Genomic DNA, 16735 nt, shown 5'->3' with positions numbered 1-16735 from the left:
AGCTTTCTATCGAAAATAAGATTTATGAGTGAACATCTAGCCTTTCAGTACACTTGGTGTACGAGAAAGGCAAATTTTGGCATATTTTGACAGTAAAACAATTAAACATCCACGTACCGTTTACACTTCCCCCTCGTATTTAAATTTTCGCGAAAATGAAAAGTGTCGGGCGCACGTGTCTGTCAGCCCCGTTCGTTCGCGCCCAAGCAGCAAATCGTCTTATGACAGGTGGTCTGTCCGCCGTCCATCTCCGGTCTCATCTCTCGGTCTCGGAGTCGTCGGTCGGGACTTTCGGGGTTGTAGGTTGCTCTATGTGCGGTATAATGAGACGAAATAGGCCCCGCCAGACAAATGGAAACACGACAGCTCAACTTTAGTGTGCGCTCGCTGCTGACGGTGGATGGGGAGCATCTCGTCGGTCGATCGTTGGATCAATCGGTCAGTTTAGGTCAATCAAAAGTGTTTTTCGTTAGTTCGGAGCCGTTGCGGGGATTCAATGACTGCCGAAGAAGGGCGGTGTGCGGTGTGTGGTGTTTCCGGGGGGAAACAATGCGGCGGTTGCCAGCTGGTCAGCTACTGCGGTAGGGACCATCAGCGACAGCACTGGAAGGCTGGTCATCGGGAGCAGTGCCGGTGTTTTAAGGTGGAATGAAATTGTTTCCATTGAAGAGCGTGGGTGGTCTGTTGGGATGTTATGTCGGAGAACAGAAGAATTTGAAGATGCATTATTAGTAGAAGTGCAAAAATAATTCTCTATTGATATAGTTTGTATGATCTTGTTACATAATACACACCTAACCAAAACTGATGGCATCTGCAGCAAGTGAACTAAGTGAATTGATCAGAACCATCAACAAAATCAACTTATGAAACACCTTATTACCTACACTTTGTTTAGTTAATTTAACCAAATACCTGTCCGCTTGAGACTAGCTATGTAATACTGTGTTTAAAGGAAATGCTAAGCCAATGCAGAACCCGTAGCCTCCGGTAAGGTAAACCCAGTTAGTGGATTGGTGTTAGGAACGGTGAGCTAGCCGTAAAACGGCTAGCAGTATAGAGTCAACAAGAGAAGAATGCGAACGGAATGCTGCAGGAGTTGTGATGGACAGGATGGACAGAATCCAAATTCATGGTGCAAAAGTTAAGAAGTTATCATCAGTTGAAACTGTTACAACATGAAAGCGTCTACAATGACCACCTTAATACGGAATTTTCTGCTATTCTGTTATTATTCTGCTATTATCAACGCATCCCCTGACATTTGTCCATCTGCGTTATCTTTTCACTGGGTAATACGTGAATATACCTATTGGATCCGTACCCCTAGTAGCACACATGTTCTACAAAACCATATGTAAATCCTATATGACCAAAATTGGTTATATAAGAGCCACATAACCTACTGTAGAACAATTGTGCTCCCGGGAACCGCCCGGGAGATCAGGATTTCTAGGGACATGTCCTGAAACTAAATAGTAAAGTAATTGTACCAGTTATCGCCATAGTGATTCCCTATTTGGCCATAATGGAAATTTAAAATGTTTTCAAGCTTTGCCCATTTAGGAAAGTTTTAGTAGTGACATTTCAAATGTAACTTTTTTTATCTTTATTAACGAGATTTTAATACGGATAAATAATGATACATTTAAATCCTTACTACTAAAACTTTCCTAAATGGTCAAAGCTTGGATCCTTTTTAAATTTCCAGTTGGCCAAATAGGGAACCGCTATGGCGATAACTGGTACACTTAGCCTACCAGGAGATTTCAGCACACTGCCTACAATATTTACATCTAATCATTCCGAAATTCCTCAGAATATTATCTCTAGCCACCTTGCGATTATCCGTTGGGTTTTCCATGGAGCGGTCAATCTGGAACAGACTTCCCGTGGTTCACCATGGAATCTTAAATGGCCATTAGGCAGCATCCATTTATTACGTAACGCTAAAATCGACATTTTTTGACCCCCCCCCCCCCCACCCCTTCCCCCCTCCGTAACGCTTTTTTGTATGAAAACCCGAAAATTATTAGATGGACCTTAACGCTCGGCCATACTCCCCCCTCCCCCTAGAGCGTTATGTAATTTGTGGATGGCGCCTTAATTGATTTCGGCAGAATCCCAGCAATATGGGCACTAGACTGGGTCAACAAAGTCGATTTTTCGGAACAAATCTTTTTCGATTCCTTTTAGCGCCCAGTTGTTTTAACTGTGCAAAATTTGGGAGCGATTGGTTGTTTCCCCGTATTCCGCAATGCGATTGAAATTTGTATGGAATTTAGTATGGGAAAACGTGCTTTTTTGCATTTTTCTCATAACTTGAAATTTTTCGTCTAAAACAATCTAACTAATGACGTTGAAATATAGCCTAGGATATGCCGAACAACTTTGCCGAAGACTGCAAAGTGATCCGAAACTTGTGAAAAAAGTTATAACGTGTAGTATATCTAGACCAGTTATAGCAAATAGTATTGCCTTAAAGAATAATTGATTGTCAATCAATAGTATGTCAATTAGCTATAAAAGTATTATAGCAACTAGGTTGCTCAGCACATGCTGACTTCCGTTCGGTCTCTTTCCTGACCGACCGTTGACCAGTGCAGACGCACATGAAGAACACTTAGGATAATAAATTAATTAGTGAATAACAAATTGAAGTCTCCGCGTGTGTTTATTTGATTACTTCCTCCCAGCATTTCAAGTTGGCGACGAGGATAAAACCAAATTGAAAAGTGATTAGTTGCGCGTTGTCGTAGAGTGAAAATTTTCGTCGTGGTCGGTAACACGTGTTCGGGAACATAACCTCAAACGCAAACGTGGTCAGTCATGGCGAATGAGGCTGGAGAAAATAGTGGTGCGGTGAAAGTCGAAGCAGGCGGAGTGATTCCTGTTGTTCGTGCTGGCATGTTTGGCCAAATCGAGCAATACGTCGTGGGAGAAAACTTTGAAGAATACATCAGCCGGTTGGAGATGTTCTTCTTAGTGAACGACACGCCGGACAACCGAAAAGTCCCCGTGTTAGTAACGGTCGCTGGACCAAGTCTGTACACGATCGCTACCAGATTGTGTGCCCCCGATGATCCTCGTACAAAGTCGTACGCCAATCTAGTTAAACTCCTGAAGGATCACCTAGGCCCCACCACTAACGTCGTCGCAGAGCGGTATAAGTTCAGGAAATGTGAGCAGCTTGCGTCCCAAAGCATCACGGATTTCATCATCAGCCTGAAAGCCACCGCGCAAACATGTGAGTATGCAGCGTTCCTGTCGGACGCACTGCGAGACCAGTTCGTCACTGGTATCCGTGACCAGAGCCTCCGGAAGAAGTTATTAACCGAACCGGGTCTAACCTTCGAAAAAGCATGTTCGCTTGCTCGAAGTTGGGAAGCCGCTCTGAGTCAAAACAAAGAAATGTCAAGTCAGTTGCCGCAGAAAATCGGATCGTTCCGGAAGGAGGTCATCGTTCACCAGAAACCGAAGCCTAAGCGAAGTTACCCAGGAAAGGAGGAGAACAAGAGTCGTCCGAGCCAGTCGTCGAAACCATGCTTTCGGTGCAGTCGTCTTCATGACCCAAACACGTGCCCAGCGCGGAGCTGGACGTGCTTTTCGTGTGGAAAGGAGGGTCACGTGTCAACATGTTGTTGTTCGAAAACCAAACAAACCAAGAAGGCCGGAGGAGGTAATCGTGTCGCCGAGATGGCCGAAGCCGTCGAAGTCCTACGTCTAAACATGCTCAGTGGTCCAATTGAGCCAGCAGAGTCGAAGTCGTCGTCCCCCGAAGCCAAGTCAGCCGAGGAAAACCATCGTCAGTCAAATGTCAGTCTGGGTCTGGCAGTCCTGGAGCAGGCAAGCAGCAGCCCCCCTCCCGGATCGTTAAACAAGGTGGATTCACCGGAGTTCGTGTCGCTGGAATGCGATGGTCGTCGAATCGCATTCGAAGTGGATTGTGGAGCATGTCGCAGCGTAATCTCTGTAGATACGTGTCGAAAGTTCTTCCCCAACCGTAAGTTAAAAGGTACCTCACTGGAATTTGTCTCCGTTTCAGGTCAGCGAATCAAGCCTCAGGGTACGCTAGAGGTCAGCGTAACTGCCCCGTCTGGAATCCAGGGCCAGCTGGAGCTGGTGGTAATCTGGACCGACAGGGAAGTCAACCCGTTGCTTGGTCGTGACGGTCTCGATCTGGTGTTTCCGGACTGGAGACGAGTATTTTCTGGCAAGTCTGTAAGTACTTTCGAACATTCCTTCGAGTCAGAACTCAAAACGCGATTTCCGAGAATAGTTAGCGAGTCCGCGAATAACGTCATAACCGGTTTCACCGCGGAAATAGTTCTAAAGCCAGACACGAGTCCAGTTTTTCATAAAGCGTATTCCGTCCCGTTTCTATTACGCGAAAAAGTAGAGCAGGGTTTAGAGAAGTTAGTCGAAGATGGTATTTTAGTCCCCGTCCGATCGTCACAGTGGGCGAATCCGATCGTAGTTGTCCCTAAGAAGGATGGTTCCGTGAGAATTTGTCTCGATGGTAAGGCAGCGTTGAACCGCTATACCACCGTCGAACACTATCCTTTGCCCAGAGTTGACGATATTCTCGCAAAACTTGCCAATTGGAAAGTTTTTTGCAAGATTGATTTGTCCGGAGCTTACCTCCAAGTACAATTGTCTGAGTCGTCACAAGTCCTTTGTACAATTAACACCCATCGTGGTCTTTTTCGGTACACGCGAATGCCATTTGGTATAACTTCTGCTCCCGCGATTTTTCAATCCATTATGGATCAAGTCCTGGATGGTTCTCCAGGCATAGCTTACCTCGATGACATTATTGTTGGTAGTGCAACTGTCGATGAGTGTCGACGTAACTTGTTTATGGTGCTTCAGAAACTGAATGACCATAACGTGCGAATTAATGTTCTGAAATCGAGCTTTTTCAAAAGCGAAATCGATTATGTCGGGTATAACATCACGTCTGATGGTATTCGCCCTAGTGAAACAAAGGTGAGAGCTATTTTGGACGCTCCTCCCCCTCAAAACGTGTCTCAGCTCCAAGCATACCTTGGACTGTTAAACTACTACCACCGCTTCCTTCCGAATCTGTCGATTCAACTTCGTCCGTTGTACGATTTACTACAGAAAAATCGTAGATTCCTGTGGTCATCACAGTGTCAAATTGCTTTCGATAAAACGAAAAGGTTGCACGTAGACAATGATCTGCTTGAACCATACGACCCCTTAAAACCGATTACGTTAGCTGTCGATGCTAGCCCCTACGGTGTGGGTGCCGTTTTGTCCCACGTTGTAGAAAGAGTCGAGAAACCGATATGTTTCGCTTCTTCTACACTGACCCCAGCACAGACTAACTATGCTCAGGTCCACAAAAAGGCTCTTGCGGTGATATTCGGAGTCACCAAATTCCATAAGTACATTTATGGTGCCAAGTTCAAATTGATTACCGACAATACCGGTATCAAAGAAATTTTCAACCCCTCGAAAGGCATTTCTGCCATAGCCGCTGCTAGATTGCAACGATGGTCGTTAATTTTAGCCAGTTACGATTACACAATCGAACACCGTCCTGGCAAATACATGCATCATGCAGATGCACTGTCACGCCTTCCTCTACCAAGTCTCAAAGAAGTAGAGCATACTGATCTAGGCTTGAATAGCGTGTTCTCAGGTGACACAAAAGTAGTTAATCTTGACGTCGTACGTACGCATCAGAAATCAGATCCAATTTTGTCCAAAATTTTCGAATATGTTTCCCATGGTTGGCCTAGCAATCTGAATCCGTTGTACAAACCGTATTTTCTTATTAGAAATCACCTAGGCATTGATCGAGAAGTGTTATACTTCGATGATAGGGTTGTTGTCCCGGATAGCTTAAAGCTCGCAGTCGTAGAACAGTTACATTCGAATCACGATGGTGTGGTAAGAATGAAAATGCTGAGTCGAATGTATGTCTGGTGGAAAAACCTCGATAAGGACATTTCAGATTTTGTCCAAAAATGCCAAGTCTGTCAAAAGCGACAACCTGTCCCCAAAGAAGTCGTTGAGTCGAAATGGCCAAAATCTGAACGTCCGTTTCAAAGAGTTCACATGGATCTGTTTTACTTCGAAGGTCACACGCTACTGATATTCGTCGATAGCTATTCGAAGTACATTGATGTTCGATTAATGAAGGGTTCAAACAGTCTTCAGTTGATTGAACAGGTCGAATCATTCTTTGCTAGTTTCGGAATAGCAGAAGAAATCGTTACCGATAATGGTCCCCCATTCAACTCGGAGCTTTTTGTTAGATTTTTAGAGGCTAATGACGTCAGAGTCTCAAAGTCTCCACCTTACCACCCCCAATCCAACGGGTTGGCCGAGAGAGGTGTAAGGACAGTCAAAGATGTGCTTAAAAAGTATTTACTTGACGATAAGCAAAGGTCGCTTTCAGTCGGTAGGAAGATTAATCGTTTCCTCATCAATTACCGTAACACTCCTTGCACGGTAACCAATCGTACTCCGTCGTCGATGGTATTTACGTACACCCCGCGTACGCTTTTGAACAGCATCAACCCGCGAAAAGTTGAATTGGAATCAACTCAATCGAAACCTGTAGTCAGAGTAGATGATCGTATCAATCAATCTCCGCCAGAAATTAAAAATACATACCGCGTTGGTGATAAGGTACTCTACCGAAATCACTTTAAGGAGCTAGTCCGCTGGATTCCCGCGATTATTTTGAAGAAACTAAGTCCACTCACGTACTTAATTAGCGTAGAAGGAAACGTTCGAATGGTACACACAAATCAAATCCGTGTATCAGACTTGTCAGATATATTCCATCCAAGTTTGCCGATCGCTCAGCCCGTGCAAGACCGAATCGAGCAAAGCGATGAAAGCACACGACCAACGGATGTGACATCTGTGGGTTCGCGTGAGAAGCAGTCTCAACCAGCCAGCAAAAGCTCGACGAAGCCAACGAGCAAAAAGAAAAGCCAAGCAAAGCGTCGACGAAGCGAGTCAAAATCTCCCAAGGTGCGGCGCTCCAATCGCTTGAGAGGACAACCGAGGTTGAAGTATCCCAAATAGGAGGTTCCTGAATTAGTGTTAAGTTCTTTCAATTCGAGATGTTGATCGATTGATTAATTCACCTAGAATTATTTGTATCTAGCTTAAGTTGATAAGTATTGTAACGTTGTGAAAAAAGTCTAGTACCTATGTAAATGTGATTTAAAGCCCGGAGAGCTGTAGTATATCTAGACCAGTTGTAGCAAATAGTATTGCCTTAAAGAATAATTGATTGTCAATCAATAGTATGTCAATTAGCTATAAAAGTATTATAGCAACTAGGTTGCTCAGCACATGCTGACTTCCGTTCGGTCTCTTTCCTGACCGACCGTTGACCAGTGCAGACGCACATGAAGAACACTTAGGATAATAAATTAATTAGTGAATAACAAATTGAAGTCTCCGCGTGTGTTTATTTGATTACTTCCTCCCAGCATTTCATAACGAACAGATTGCCCGGTGGTGCTTATCGTAAACATCAATAATAAAATCTCAATTTTTGGCCTAAGTTACTAGGCGAATAACTTTTTCACAAGCGTCTGGTCACTTTGCGGACTTCGGCAAAGTTTTTCGACATATCCTAGGCTATACTTTAACGTCATAATTTACAAGGTATTAGACAAAAGAATTCAACTTATGAGTAAAATGCAAAAAAAGTACGTTTTCCCATACTAACTTCCATACAAATTTCAATCGCAATGCGGAATACGGGGACGCAATCAATCGCTCCCAAATTTTGCACAGTTGTTTTGGACGCTAATATAGATTGAAAAAGCTTTGTTCCGGGTTAATACGATCAAATTTAAAGTTTCTCCATACAACGTTGACCCACTCTAGTGTGTATGTATGTTACAAAAAAAATGTCACTCACGGTTCTCAGCCGTCTGTTGACCGATTTGAGTTCTCTTGGAAGCAGTAGAATGCTATGAAATTTATTTCAATTGGACATTTGGTTACCGAGATAACTTTCATAGAGTACTTGGGAGTAGCACTTCTTATCAATTTCAGTGATTTTTGACAAGGTGAATCATGATAAATTTCTGAGCCGTCCATCCACCGATTTGGGTTCTCTTACTGTCAAATGAAAGCTACTACATCATATTTAACCCTATCAAATTTTAATAAGATTGGACATTTGGTTACTGAGATATCTTTCGAAGAGTATTTGAGAGTTGTATAAAACTCAACTTTTTGAGATTTTTGACAAAGCGTATCATAAAAAAATTCTCAGCCGTCAGTCAACCGATTTGGAATTTCTTAGCACCAAATGAAAGCAACAACATTCTTGTAGGATCCTTTTCAATTCTATTAAGATTGGGCATTTTGTTACAGATATATCTTACGAAGAGTATTTGAGACTTATTCAACTCAACCATTTGAGATTTTTGACAAAGTGTATTATAATAAATTTCTTAACCGTCAGTCAACCGATTTGATTTCTCTTAGCACCAAATAAAAGCTACAACATCCTAGTAGAACCCTATTCAATTTTGTTTCGTTTGGATATTTGGTTACTATGATATCTTTCGAAGAGTGTTTGGCAATAATACAAGCTGACTTTTTGAGAGATTTATAACAAAGTAAAAGTATATCATAATAAATGTCTCAGGCATCTGTTAACCAATTTGAGTTCTCTAAGCACCAAATGAAAGCTATCATATCCTTGTAGAACGCTCTTGACTCTTATTTGTATTGTACTTGGGAGTAATTTCAATAAATTCCTTTTTTTTATTATTATGTTTGCTTGCTATCTTACATGAGGTACAACTATTATTGCAAATGGCTCTAGGTCGAATTGAGGATCATTCAACATCATTCAAATACTACATTCTCTTCTTAGAATGCTCGAAAATTGTATCGCAGTTTCTCTAAAATCATGTTAGTGAAACACGTAAAAAAGTATCATTAGGGTACGGGCCCCAGGTTTGGCCAGTCTAAGGTAAATTATTTTTCAAAAATAAATACATCCTTGTCCTCATATAAAGTGTATACTTTTCAATAAACTAAATAAGCTTTGAATCTATATACCTGTAGAAAACAAAATGCCAGAACCGGACAAAAATATTTTTGAAAAACCTTGCAAATAGATCGCAATATCCAAAATAACTCACGAAGGCCAAAACTGATTAACATAGTAAATACTGTATAAGTGATTCCGAAGTCATGTACCAAAAACAACACAAATCGGGACAGTTAAAGTTAGACAAAACATTTGACCAAAAACGTTAATATTTATTTTCCCCCTGAAGAAGACACTATCCCCGTGTCGAAACGTCGGGTGAATAATAAAACTCGTTTTTTTGAAGCCTAAGACTGCGTAGCCGTTAATCTATGTAGTAAATATATTATTTTTGAGCTTTTTACACGATAATCATGAGTCCCAAGTTCTTCAGAGCTAATTTATTCGACTGATTAGGCTGACACAAATTTCGATTTGCTCTTATGTCACAAACCCCACCCCCCTCGGAAATTTTAGTAGAATTCAACTTGAGGGGGGGGGGGGAACAAATAAATTATTCAAGAAATTTTAAAATTTTAAGGTGAAATTTGAGTTGCCCAGAAAATTACTTAACAAATCCGATGGGTTTTGTGATTTTGCTCCACCCAGTCAACAAATTGATTCACATAACTTCGTAACAAGTCCGCTACAACTTTGCTAAGTAAACTTGAGCTAGAGTTCAACGGGTAGTCTAAGTACTAGCCAGGGCCCGAGCCTCCAGGGGAGAGTGAACAACTAAAGGCGGTAGCTGGTGGAAAGCTTACTATTAGAGTGTACTCATGTACGGTCCCCCCTTCTCGAAGTCATCCCTAACGGGCGTACCGCGAAGGTAAGGAAGAGAGAGAATAAGTTTTTAGTGGGTCGATCCCCACATCACCCGAGGAACCACCTCTAGGGTATCTGTTGCAGATTTTCTCATTCTATAAAAAAAAAAATATTAAAGCTCCATTAGTAAAATTTTGAGCGAGATAGAGACGAACCAGCCAAGGGCTGAAAGTCTCTCTAATAAAGACAAATCAATCAATCAATTTGAGCGAGATCAAATAAGTTTTCTGAAAGTTATAGAACTTTTAGTAAAACTTATAAGATTTTTGAACACATTTTTAAAACATTATATCTCAATATGCACTCGATGAAATTTTTTCATTTTTTGCCTTTCTCGTACACTAAGTGTACTGGAAAGGCTATATGTTCACTCCAAAAACGACTTTTTGATAGAAGGCTCGGAGGGTCAAGTCACATATACCAATCAACTCAGCTCGACGAATTGAGGTGATGTCTGTGTGTGTGTATGTGTGTGTGTGTGTGTGTGTATGTGTGTGTACAAATAAACTCACATCAGTTTTTGGCAGTAAACCTCAACCGATTTTAATGACCGACGGTTCATTCGACGCGGAATCTGGTCCCATTGGTTCCTATTGATAATGGTCCGGATCGGTCCAGCCGTTCCGGAGTTATGGCCATTTACGTGTTCCGGACCAGTACCCTTGGAAGGGGCCATACATAAAAATGTAACAAACACATACATGCGACACATCAAACTGCGGCATTCTGGATAACCTGATGAACAGTTAGCAAGAAAATAGTCTCAGACCATATATGAACCGGTAGTGTTCCGGAACCGGTTCCGGGAGTCCCGCCGGAAGTGGCCAAATATAGAAGTGAACCAAATCCATGCATGCGACACATCAAACTGCGGCATTTTGGATAACCTGATGAACAGTCAGCAAGAAAATAGTCTCAGACCATATATGAACCGGTAGTGTTCCGGAACCGGTTCCGGGAGTCCCGCCGGAAGTGGCCAAATATAGAAGTGAACCAAATCCATGCATGCGACACATCAAATTGCGGCATTTTGGATAACCTGATGAACAGTCAGCAAGAAAACAGTCTCAGACCATATATGAACCGGTAGTGTTCCGGAATCGGTTCCGGGAGTCCCACCGGAAGTGGCCAAATATAGAAGTGAACCAAATCCATGCATGCGACACATCAAATTGCGGCATTTTGGATAACCTGATGAACAGTCAGCAAGAAAACAGTCTCAGACCATATATGAACCGGTACTGTTCCGGAATCGGTTCCGGGAGTCCCGCCGGGAGTGGCCAAATATAGAAGTGAACCAAATCCATGCATGCGACACATCAAATTGCGGCATTTTGGATAACCTGATGAACAGTCAGCAAGAAAACAGTCTCAGACCATATATGAACCGGTAGTGTTCCGGAATCGGTTCCGGGAGTCCCGCCGGGAGTGGCCAAATATAGAAGTGAACCAAATCTATGCATGCGACACATCAAATTGCGGCATTTTGGATAACCTGATGAACAGTCAGCAAGAAAACAGTCTCAGACCATATCTGAACCTGTAGTGTTCCGGAATCGGTTCCGGGAGTCCCGCCGGAAGTGGCCAAATATAGAAGTGAACCAAATCCATGCATGCGACACATCAAATTGCGGCATTTTGGATAACCTGATGAACAGTCAGCAAGAAAACAGTCTCAGACTATATATGAACCGGTAGTGTTCCGGAACCGGTTCCAGATGTCCCGCTGGAAGTGGTCATATATAAAAGTGATCCAAACCCATGCATGCGGCACATCAAACTAAGGCATTTTCGATAACCTGATGAGCAGTTAGCAAGAAAACAGTCTTAGACCTTATATGAACCGGTAGTGTTTCAGAACCGGTTCCGGGTGTTCTGCCGGAAGTGGCCGTATATAAAAGTTGACAAAACTCTTGCATGCAGCAAATCAAATCACGGCTTTTTCGACAACTTGATGACCGGCTATTGAGGAAGTAGGCTAAGACCACATTATGGACTGTCAGTAGTGCCGAAACTAGTTCCCTCCGAAAGCGGCTAAATATAAAATTGAAAAAAAAACCATAGCTTTTTTGATAACCTAATAAACTTTAGCAAGCAAATAGGCTCAGACTATTTAAGAGACTATCGGTAGTGTTTCGCAACCGGTTCCGGGCCGGAAGTGACACCAAACCCATGCATGCGATACTTCAAATCACGGCTTTCTAGGTAACATGATGAACAGTTGCAAGAAAATAGACGCAAGCCCTATCAGTGTGTTACGGAACTGATTACGGGTGTCCCGCCAGAAATGATCATATGTAAAAGAGAACCAATACATGCGACATATCGATGACTTTTTCAGTAACAAGATAAACGGTTAACCAACAAATAATCTCAGACCATATTTGGGAGAACCGGTAATGTTCCAGAACTGGTGACAAGACAAGTAACGCGTCGGAAGTGGTAATATATAGAAAGGAACAAAACCATAGCGGCGTTTTTGATAATCTGATGAACGGTCAACAAGAAAATAGTCTCAGGCCACAGTAGTTCGGAATCGGTTGCGGGTGTGATTTGATAGAAAGTGAACCAAAACCATGCATGCGATACATAAAATCGCGGCATTTTCAAAAATTTGCCGAACGGTTAGCAAGAAAATAGCCTCAAATCACATCAATTTCCGGCTTTTCAGGTCACATGATGAACAGTTGACAAAAACATAGTCTAAGACCATATTTGAGACAACCGGAATCAGTTCCAGGTGTCCCGCCGGAAGTAGTGAAACGTAAAATTTAACCAAACCCATGCAAGCTGCACATCAAATAGCGGAATTGTAAAGGTTAACAAAATAAATGTCAAAGCGATAAACCAAATTGTTGCTTTTTTGATAGCATGTAAACGTTGGGTAAGATTATAAATGAAGAAATGGACAAAGTCTTCATATATGCGAGAGAACGAAATCGTGACCAAAGCGATCTCTTCAAATCACACTATTTCAGATTCCTGCGGTGTAAATGTATAGTAGGATAAATCAACCTTTTATATAAAAATATTATTTAATCGCGTCAACCTTATACAGTTTTCAATCTCCAATCTCCTTATGCTTCTAAAATTACTGCTCACAATTTGGGTGCGGCTAGTTGAGCCCTCACTCTTCTCATTGCGATTGAAATTTGAATGAAAAATCTACATTTTCTGCATTTTCGTGTTACCAATGATAATAAAATATAGCCTAAAGTGTGCTGAAATAAACATTGGCGAAGATCACAAAGTGATCTGTGATTGTGAATAAAATTAACCTTCTTCAAGCATTAGCTGACGCTCACCCCGCTGCCGCAGTGGATGCAATGGGGTCACAATGACCCCAATACATGACTAGGGTTAAGGTGGTCAAGCAGTCAACTGAGAGGTCTGATCTTTTTCTGCTCTGTTTTGTTGTTAAACATAACATCGGAATATGTATCATCAATAAGTTTCGAAAATCGATGATGGCTTTGTTAAAATTGTTGCTAGTGTAAAGTGTTTTCAGGATTCAGGAACATTTTGGCTAACGTCGAAGAAAAGTTTATGAGTACATATTCGACGAGAAAGGCACTATCACCACTAGGTGGATTAATCTGGGTTTTTATGTTACATCTTATACCTAAGGCTTTCATATGCAGCCATGTTTGGGGTTTTATATTCACTACAAAAAATATGAAAAATGTGCGTATGTAATTAACGATGTTTTAAAATTTACCATATTTTGCACATATAATCTGCCAAACGTTTTCCACCAATAAAAGTGCATTAACTGAACGAAAAATCCATAGGACCTACTCTTCATATGTAGTTTAGTAGGTCCTGTATAAAAATATATCATATAAGAGAGTTTAAAAAAGTTGAAAACACTTGGCACTTTTATTGATCAAAATATGATAAATTTCCAAATGTTACTCTGAACATATACAGATTTTTCATATTTTTTGTAGTGAATATAAAACCTAAATCGAGCTGCATATAAAAGCCTTAGGTATAAACTGTAACACGTAAAGTATTGAAAAAGTTTCATCAAGTACATACCCAGACAACCAGTCATCGTATAAGATGTTGCATAAGATGATAAAGTGGAGGCCATATGCGTACATGCCTCCATTTAGGCGCATGTAAAATGTACGCATATCGCCTCCACTTTAACATCTTATACAACATCTTATACGATGACTGGTTGACTGGGTATTGAGATATAATGTTTCAAAAATGTATTTAAAAATTTTATAAGTTTTACTAAAAGTTCTATAACTTTAAGAAAACTTATTCGATCTCGCTCAAAATTTTACCAATGGAGCTTTAATATATGGGTTATAATTGATCAAAATTTCAGCGTTTTTGATTGACGTATAAAAAAGTTATAATCATCCAAATGAAAAATTATTTTAACCAAAAAATTGCTGTACGGACAATTGTTTGATACACTGTATATTTTGAGAAAACCACTTTGCGTTATACAATTTCAGGCGAATTCATATGGCATGTACTATAACTTCTTTGTATAACTTTGTTTGACACTATATACGATTTAATTTTCACATCTTCAAATATATAGAATAAGTAGTTTCCAAGCTAAGATTTTCCGACCAGCAGCTCATTAATCAGATACCCTACCACTGTGTCAATCACTAAATGTTGTAGGACGTGGCATTTAAACAAATATAAATAATTAGATGGCTGGTCTGAATGGTCACAAGTACCAGTAGATAAAACTGTGCACTCAAACAATAGAAATACACTAGAACTCCAATGGCGCTGTAGTCACTTTTCTTATTTAATTATTTTAATAACTTTAATTGCAATAATTTACTATTTTTAAGTGCCCATCTTGTAGAAAACCTTTTGTTTTGGTAAACAAAATTAACTTGACACTTCTAGTACCGCTGCTGACGCCGTAAGGGCGTAGCAAACTAGATGTTAGTCACACGAACAGTCGTGACATTGGACTTCTGTGGCTAGTTATTCTACTACTCAAAGCCAGCCAACAATTTGGTTGACATTACCCTGTCACAAGTCAGTTATGTGGATATTAACAACAGGTTACTCGATCCGGAAAAGGTTAAAAAAACGAACTGTTTCGTTTCGCTGCTAAAACAAGACTGATTTTTTTCTCTAATATTAATTACTACAAAGGCCTACCGTTCCCCGAGTTGACAATTGTTAAACAATTGCTTATATAATTTTTTACAAACTTTTTCATTCTACTAAACCAGAATTGCTTTTTAATTTCATGCATAGTCTTCTCTATCCCAATATGACCACAATTATCGTGACATAGTTTTATGACATTGTCTATCATTAATTTTGGAACTACCAAAAGCCGTTTGTTATCGTTTTTTCTGAAAAGTACTCCATTTATAAGCTCAAAATCAGGAAAAGAAGATCTTTCAAGTAGCTCTTTAATTTTTATTAGTTTCTCATCTTGTTCTTGTACGATTATGATATTTTGTTCCACATCATAATCATTCAGAATATGTACAGCTTCATCTGCAATGTTTTCTTGTACCAAATTAATTTGATCTTTTTTGTCATCAGTTGATTGTTTTTTCAATGTACTCTGTTGACGACTTAAAGCATCAACATGCTGCATTTTTGTGCCATCCCTATATACTAAATTATAATCATAACATTCTAAAAACATTGCCCATCTACAAATTTTGGCGTTCACATCCTTCTTTGTCAGAGTTTGAACTAAAGCATTACAATCCGTAAAAATCGTAAATTGTATTCCTGACAAATAAATATGGAATCTTTTGATGGCATAAATAACAGCTAATGTTTCAAGTTCAAAACTGTGCAACTTAGTTTCAATTTCATCCGTCTTTCGACTAAAATAACTCACTGGATGAAAATTACCATCTCTCTGTTTTTGAAGCAAAATAGCGCCAAAACCAAATGAGCTTGCATCACAATGAAGTTGTGTCTCAGCATGAGGGTCATAGGTTGCAAGAATCGGTGATGATATTAGTTTATCTTTTAATAAATTGAAAGCATCCAGTTGTTCTTTGTCAAAAATAAATTTTGCGTCCTTTTTCAAAAGAACATATAAAGGCCTTGCAATAGTTGCAAAGTTTTGCACAAATTTTCGGAAATAACTGGTGAGTCCCAAAAATCGTTGAACATCTTTACTATTCTTAGGAACTGGGAAATTTGAAATACTTTCTACATGAGATTTATTCAGCTGCTTACCGAACTTGTTAATTCTAGATCCTAAATAATCGATTTCTTCAAAGCAAAATTTGCATTTATTTAAATTAATTTCTAACAAGTTATCATTCAATATTCGAAAAACTTTTCCTAAAGTATCTATGTGCTCTTCGAAATTTTTACTAGCTATCATAATGTCATCAATGTAAACGATAATTTTGCCTTCATCAATCAAATTCTTGAAAATTTTGTTAATAAATCTTTGAAATACTGCCGGAGCGTTACACAACCCGAAAGGAACACGTAGATATTCAAATTGACCATTAGGCGTAACAAAAGAGGTGTATTTATTTGATTTTTCCGAAATTCTTATCTGGTGAAATCCAGATTTCAAATCAATAATTGAAAATATAGTTTTATTTCCTAAAGAATCAATCAAATCATCAATTATGGGTAAGGGGTAATTATCCCTAACAGTATTTTTGTTCAACCTTCTATAATCTACACAAAGTCTAAAATCGTTATCCTTTTTTGGAATTATCACAATTGGACTAGCATATGGTGAATTACTTTCTTTGATAATTCCTTCTTTTAAAAGCTCTTGAATTTTAATTTCGACTTTATTTTTTTGATCAAACGATAATCTTCTGGGTTTAAAATGGAAAGGTTCTTCTTTTTTCAATGTTATAGTCATTTCATAGTCTGTTA

General features: G+C 39.9%; 1 protein-coding gene across 1 annotated transcript in view; it reads left to right on the top strand.

Annotated features, from left to right (window-relative positions):
• The first annotated feature begins 346 nt into the window (after positions 1–346).
• Positions 347–16735, top strand: part of LOC109397833 (SET domain-containing protein SmydA-8) — an 89535-nt gene continuing 73146 nt past the window's right edge. Inside the window, exon 1 of the mRNA XM_029855025.2 lies at positions 347–643. Within this exon, the coding sequence (XP_029710885.1) occupies positions 497–643 (147 nt within the window). The 5' untranslated portion in view covers positions 347–496. The remainder of the gene's footprint in view (positions 644–16735) is intronic.

This window comes from Aedes albopictus, chromosome 1 (assembly GCF_035046485.1).
Source record: "Aedes albopictus strain Foshan chromosome 1, AalbF5, whole genome shotgun sequence".
In the NCBI taxonomy this organism is placed as follows: domain Eukaryota; kingdom Metazoa; phylum Arthropoda; class Insecta; order Diptera; family Culicidae; genus Aedes; species Aedes albopictus.
This window is presented reverse-complemented; position numbering and strand designations above follow the sequence as displayed.